At 37.8% G+C, this 7124-nt stretch overlaps 1 protein-coding gene across 2 annotated transcripts; it reads right to left on the reverse strand.

Moving 5' to 3' along the window:
- Nucleotides 1-1437: 1437 nt before the first annotated feature.
- LOC145983456 (transcription elongation factor 1 homolog) lies at nucleotides 1438-6264 on the reverse strand. 2 transcript variants are annotated; one of them, XM_083116561.1, is made up of 3 exons: nucleotides 6194-6264; nucleotides 2284-2406; nucleotides 1438-1882 (listed from the first exon to the last, which is right to left on the reverse strand). In XM_083116561.1, the coding sequence occupies exons 2-3, from the start codon at nucleotides 2397-2399 to the stop codon at nucleotides 1750-1752; spliced, it is 249 nt and encodes an 82-aa protein (XP_082972687.1). In that variant the 5' UTR covers nucleotides 2400-2406; nucleotides 6194-6264; the 3' UTR covers nucleotides 1438-1749. The 2 variants fall into 2 exon arrangements, with proteins under 2 accessions (XP_082972687.1, XP_082972688.1); XM_083116562.1 differs by having other exon boundaries at nucleotides 6179-6251.
- Between the last annotated feature and the right edge of the window lie 860 nt (nucleotides 6265-7124).

A 7124-nucleotide genomic window follows, 5' to 3' on the forward strand; every position in this document is an offset into this window, starting at 1 on the left:
ATTTTTTTCAAAGGAAAAAAAGGTAATTGAAATTTCCATAAGTAAACTAAACTATTATTATTTTAGAACTGAATTGAAAAATCAGGTGCCACGTATTTTTCTACCCCTGGTCATACACATCTTTGGTGGCAAGTTATGACTCTACTATTTAAGCTGCTCGGGATGGCTGGTACCTATACAGGGTGTCTACTACTCTGGAACAAGCCTGATAAGTCCTAGCCTAACCATGGCCATTCTTTGTGAGAGTTCTTTCATCAATTTCATATAATCATTCATCATCATCATTGCAATTTCCCAAAATTCCCACAAGCTTCATTGTGTGGCACATTGACATACTTTTAAAGCATTATATTCAGTAAAAGTTCAACCTAACAAGGAATTTTTTTTAAACAAAGGAAATGTTTTATGTAAATACAGATTATACTGCTATGCGATCTAGGCTTTGGGCCCTGGCTATGGGATGCATGCAGGTTTGCCTCTCCTTGGTGAAGGGTAACAACATTTCTCCTAAGATTTCACACCACCATAATGAGGAAATTGGGGAGCTACGAATGAGTAGTGTAACCATCACGGAAACCTACAACAATTGGAGGTTCATCGTGCTTACCATGCCACCCCCATATCTGGTTGGATGATCCACCACCTCTGGTGGGAGTGAGGTTGGTAGGTAGGTAGCTAGGCACTGGCCCTCGCAGGCTGTTATTATTACAGATTATACAGGGTGCATCATGGGAAACTGGCTGTTTTCAAATGGAGAATTTTGAAGCAGGAAGATACAGATTATACAAATACAAAGATACAAATAGGGTGGCAATGAACTCACTCAGACATGCCATTTTCGGCTCGGCGTGGTAGCAGTACATGCAACGAAAGTTGCCATTATGGTGCCATGGATATTTGAGCATCGTTTCTTCACATACGACAAGTTTAGTGAAAAGTGGCGAATGGATCCATGACGCCTGATATTTAAACAGCACAGAAAGAGCTGCTGTATTTCAATAATCGACTCTCTACTTTTCACGAAAAACTGTCATATGCAAACAAGCGATTCTCAAATATCCACAGCAACTGACATTGCATGTACTGCTGCCACACCGATCCGAACCAAGCTTAAAATGGCATGTCCAAGTAAGTTCAATGTCACCCTACTACCCCTGCTCCCTGCTTCGAATTATCCATTTGAAAACTGTCCGTTTCCATGATGCACCCTTAATTTTATTCCTTGTCCTTGTGATTTTGTGCACAGAAATGTGGGTTTCTCTTATACACTAGTCTTGGCAACTAAATGTTATGCAATTGCCACCCTGAGTGATAACTGATCGCTTGACTAGCCCATAAGGAAGTAGTATTCCCCATCTTTTTGAACTGCCTTCATACAAAATTTTTGAAAACTGTTTCAATCAACCTCTTACAGTTCTAAGAGAAATTATCACAAGCTTTAGAGATATTTGAACTTTACTGACAAATCAGTATTTCTTTAAAACAGACTCACATACAGATAGGAAATATACTGCCTAATTACATGAATGCACACTGCATGGTGTTTCAACTAATAAAAAATGCGAAGTCCAAACACAAATTTGCCTACTACAAGATCTTTTCCTGTCAAGAATTCCACTCATGAATTTAGTCGCACATACATATTTCATCCCACGTTTAAGTAAAAAAAAAAATTAACAGCTTTCTATATACAAAATAATGTCGCATACTAAACATTCATGCACACAAATTCAGCACCACATACACATCTCAGTTTGCATTTTCACATGCATCTATCCAGTCATTGTACACATCAACAGGCTCTGACAAAAAGTTTATCGTGGTCTGAAAGTCTTCCATGCACACTCGACACGTTATCCTTGCAGTGTTTCTACCTTTGTCCCTGGAAAAGAAGAAAATGGAAATACATGTTGTTATTTCCTGAATACATTTGCTTTCTTTAAGTGTTTTTAATGAAGTGTACATCTGTTAATTTTGCAGAAATCAAGAATGTCCTGTGTAACCAAATGGTGAATGAAAAATAAACATTTTCACATAAAGACTGATGTTTGGTGGTTATCCAGTGGCTGTAACTTATTGCACCAAATTGTGAGCAACACATGATTGGATTCTCATTCTGTTATCTGTTTAGCAAATTTCAATAACCTGAAGAAGTTAGTAAAGGTTCTAATGCTATTTTTAAGTGTAGTTTTTTTCTTATCGAAATGCAACATGAAATCTGGCTCCTAAACTGTCAAATTACATATAAATGTTTTAAACCATTGCTGGTTTTGCTCGACTTACATCTTTACTTCACAAGACTTCTCGTGGTTACAAAAGGGGCAGTTGAACTGCGTATCCAGGGGCTCAATGGCCCTCCTCTTCGGGGGAGGCTTTCTCTTGCTCTTACGCCGACCCATGTCAAATCTAAAAGACATACGCAAAATACAGAATTACATTTTAGCATACACCAATGTGAAACTAATTTTAAAAGTGAATTTCACACTGGGTAAATTCACATTCTTTTTTGATAAAAATTCTCTTCAATTTAATGGAAGCTATACCAAGCAGAACTCTAAAAGTAATACAAAACAGTAAGAAAATAAAGCATTAAAATACTGACCAAGGCAGAATTTATTGTATAAAAAATACATATACACTAAAAAGGTAATGTTTCCACCCTTTAACAGAGTCTCCTTCAGACGAATATTCACACTAGAATAATGAAAATTACAAACCTTCATCTTTCATCATTCTAGTGTGAATATTCGTCTGAAGAAGACTCTGTTAGTGGGTGGAAACGTTACCTTTTCAGTGTATGTGTATTTTTTTACAATAAATTCTGCCTTGGTAAGTATTTTATTAACATGAAAACAAGGCTTAACAGTGTTACTAGTAAGAAAATAGTGTACTTTTATGCAGTTGGCATGTACTTTGCTACAGTTTTTTCAAACCTTATTCATATTTAAAACAGCAATCAACTTAACCATTTACAATGTAAAGTCTACAATTGGGAAAGAAAAAATGATATAACTACAACATTCCCTGTATGAATTTACACACCACAGCCTGTTGAGATTTGGAATTGGTAATAATATTGAACCATTGTTTACGAATTCACTTCAGATATCAACAAAAGCCATGGCAATTGTGCAGACATGAAAAAAAAAATACATGAACAAAATCATTGCTCGAAGTGCATAAGATTGTTATCCACCTGTTAGAACTTACATCAAAATTCTCTCCATCTATTTCACTGTTAAACCATCTTCCCCCTCCCACATAAACCAAAGGCCCCAGCAAGCAACTCCACACATAACAACTTCCACTTCAGCACTGTCAAATGGTAAACTCCATCTAATGAAAATTCTACTTTATACTAGGTATCTTGGTGATATTGATAGATGTGAGGCAACATATTAAGTCCATTACATGTGTCTCCCTAGAATATAGCAAAAGGTAACTACGCCAAAGTTCCAATTGTTAATTCCGATTTCATACTGGTGCACATGCATTTTTTTCACAGTTCGATTTCTATTTATGTCCGTTAACACACACTTCGGAGTTTTGTTTGAGAATGTTTTTTTTAATTTCCGTATACTCCTACATGGTTATTCTCTTGCAACCAGTCATTAGTTTACTGTCGTCTTGGTTATGGCCTGATGCTGCCACATGAATGTGGTGCAAAGGAGTTTCGTAGTTAGGTTAGGTGAGTGCAGTTTAAGGCTCTTAGAAGTACAATAATTTTTCTAAACTATTACAACTTCTCATCATGTTGGTGCTGGTCTCAAGCACGAAACTCCTTCGAGCTTCGTGTCAGCAGAAGTCTGTGGAATGTCCTGTCGATGAGAAGCAAAGATACTTACGTAAGGTACCTATTGCATCTTCTTTTTCTCGATAAATAGGACTTTACTGAAGTGCAAACAGAGCTAATTACTTTCAAAAAGCTTTAAATTTACTTTCACAATCATTCCCACCATTGTAGGATAATTTCTCTATGAGCAAAAAATTTATTGTCGATGGAAAGAACGGATGCTTCCATAAGGCACATTTTTTACCGATAAATTGCACTTTTCCAAACTCCAAACAGTGGTAATTACCTTCACCAAGATTCAAATTTACTTGAACAATCATTTCTATGATTCTGAAATACTTTGTCTTTCTGTTACGAAACTTCAAAAAAATCATTTAAACATCTGGAACAGTTACCTGTAATAGTTCCAAATGTGTAAATTTTGTTTTGAAAGTACAAAGGCTGTCGCAGAGAAGGTGAGACAGATTTTTTTCCTGGCTTGGCAACACTGCCTATGGTATTGGCACTAGTTGCGTTGTGTAGGATGACTCATTCTGTTTCCGTTGCAACATGTTGCGAAACCACGTTAGTGAGCAGCTGTGTTGATTTACGTGGAACGTGTTTCGTTTACCCCTCCAGGTTTTTGTGTATAAAATTGCTTTTCGCGATGAGTATTCAAGATGAACAGCGACATGCCATAAAATTTTGTTGGCGTTTAGGGAAAAGTGCTGCGGAAACATATGCAATGCTTCAACAGGCATATGCCGATCAAGATAGACTGAGTAGAGCCACAGCATTACCAAGGAGTCATTGAGACTCTGCGCCAGCACGTAGCAAAAAAAGAGGCCACATTTGAAGAACTCCTTCATATTGCACCACGATAACGCATGCCCGCATACTGCGCGGGCTTTTCAGGATTACGCGATGAAGATAAAAATAGAAATTTTCCTGCATCCAGCATACAGTCCAGACTTTGCACCCTCCGACTTTTGGCTATTTCCACTTTTAAAGGCTGCTTTACGTGGTCGTCATTTCTTGACGAACAAAGAAGATCACGACAGTGCAAATTTTCTTCAGTTCGCTACCTGACGACGAATTTTCAAAGACATTCACAAAGTGGCAGGAGCGTATGGACGCTTGCTTAGCTGTGCACTTGTAAAAAAAGGCACGTTTGGAAACACTGGCGAGACCGCGTGACTTTCGACACTCACGCCATCTGCAGGTACATAAATGAAACAACGACGTAATGTTGTCGCTTTACAGAAAATGCAAGTTCTTTACATAAAAAGTGATTATTTCTTGTTTTGGAGCATTCTATGGTGAAGTTTTCAGTTTCCACGAAACAAATACCTCGAAGAACTTCGATAATGCTACAGAAACTGATTTCAGTAAGTAGTCTCTCCTGTAAATTTGAAGAAATCCGTTCGGGCGATATTGCATATTTACCCACTATATTATATGTGTGTAAATATATATAATGTCTGTCCCTCTATGTGAATTTTGGGGCACAGAAAGTGCCTTACTCCTCTAAAGTCAACGCTTATGCTAACCACTCCACTTGGAGGTCAGCATTGTAGGAGTATGCAGAAGGGAAAACCGTTCTCCACAAAATACACAATAAGTAAGCACTAAGCCTCTGAAGTATGTTGTGTTAACAGACATAAAAAAATCGAACCATGCAAAAAATACCTGTGTACTGTAATTAATTCGGAACTTGTCCCTGGTCGGTTTATGATGTAATTTACACCCTAAGTGGAATCGTACTCAAAATACCACGATTGTTGTAGTTTTCCCACCTCAAGCAATTATCTTTACTTTCGAACTTTGTAATATTCACTTTCCACAATGGCTGCGCCCTCTGTAGGGTAATAGGAATCTATTTCGCATTCTAGACTCGGATATTTTGTGAACTGATGTGACTGTTGAATTGAAATGTGCGGGTGCTTTACATGAGAAAACAATCGTTATGAACGTGGTATGTGAAGACATACTTCTGGTTGTTCAGGAAGTTTGTTAAATGCTTGAGCAAGACGTCAATACCTGCTTTGAACGTAAGTAAAGCATCTAGCATTCTATGGTTTTACCTAGTTTCAAAACCTAATTTTGCAACTGTCATGGTACAGATACATTAACAGTAAGTTAATAGAGATGTTAATCGGGGCTGGACCTATAGTCGTGAGTGGGATTCGAACCACCGAGCAATTTCAATCTACCAGGAATCAAACACGGCTCCCCTTAATTACAAGCCACCAATTGTAGATTAAATGATTAATTAATGATTATCAAGGGTAATTAACAGCCACGCAAAATCAAATTAGAAAATTGACTTTTGGATAAAATAACTTCATCTCGTAATATACGCTATGTTTATATTAACCAAGTAATAAATACAAACAAGCTTCTTACCCTACTGAAACTTACAATAGAAAATTAATTCAGTAATTCGCTTAACGCAATGTTGTTTACAACGACAATCACAGTATACTTGCGGATGGCGGGAGTGGGAGAGGATAATCAATGTATAACCAAACTCACAGTTCAAGCCATTTTCGTCAATGGTTCAAGCGGATTGGATGGTAGATGACACGGAAATATAAAATCATTAGGTCTATTAACGATCTTACATTTATTACATTTGATTATTTGATCCCTGTTTGGGGCACAGGGAAGGGGAGATTTGCGCAAGCATAGGCGTAACTTGGCGGGGATAAGGGGGGCACTTGCCCGAATTTTCATCTATTAAGATTTACAATGTAAGGGTATTCTTGTTAACCTCCTGAGTACCTAAGAAACAAACAAATAAAGAGTATTCTTTCTGATTTCTCAGGCCGTGTCCCAAAGGTGCAAGACCGTACTTGAAGCGAGCATCCTCCGAGTATGGTCTTGAAGTCGTGGACTGGAAGTGAAAGTCTTTCGAATTGCAATTCGACAGCAGCGCCAAATACGATCAGTAGATAAAGCTGAGTACTCGCTGTTTTCCCCACGTTATAAACACTTGTTTTTCACCATAGAAATCACGTTGCATTTTCAAATTTTCGTACACATACATTTCCACACATTAGAAGCACTTTAACCAACAACTTGCTGACCCATAACGTATCAAGGTACATAGAGATTAGGTAAAGCCATCCGAAGATTGCCGATCTTGTACGAATGCGTGACGTCACCGGAGAAGCAGTGAGCTCGGCTGAAGCAGACGGTCCCTAGCATTTATATGGGAGATTCAGATGGTATTGAGGTATCCTTTTAATGATTAGTAACATAATTGAAAACGCGCTACTTTTAAAAGGGGGCAAAGTACATGTAAAAAAATGTATTTTGAAAATCCATATTCCTGAAACTTTCTGACCGA

The sequence above is a fragment of the Lepisma saccharinum genome, unplaced genomic scaffold, assembly GCF_977018435.1.
Source record: "Lepisma saccharinum unplaced genomic scaffold, izLepSacc3.1 HAP1_SCAFFOLD_974, whole genome shotgun sequence".
In the NCBI taxonomy this organism is placed as follows: domain Eukaryota; kingdom Metazoa; phylum Arthropoda; class Insecta; order Zygentoma; family Lepismatidae; genus Lepisma; species Lepisma saccharinum.

Coding starts and splice junctions, on each gene's coding strand:
- LOC145983456 (XM_083116561.1), bottom strand. CDS start 2,399: ATGGGTCGGCGTAAGAGCAAGAGAAAGCCTCCCCCGAAGAGGAGGGCC. Junction 1,883..2,283: donor AAGTCTTGTGAAGTAAAGAT/GTAAGTCGAGCA, acceptor CTTCTTTTCCAG/GGACAAAGGTAGAAACACTG.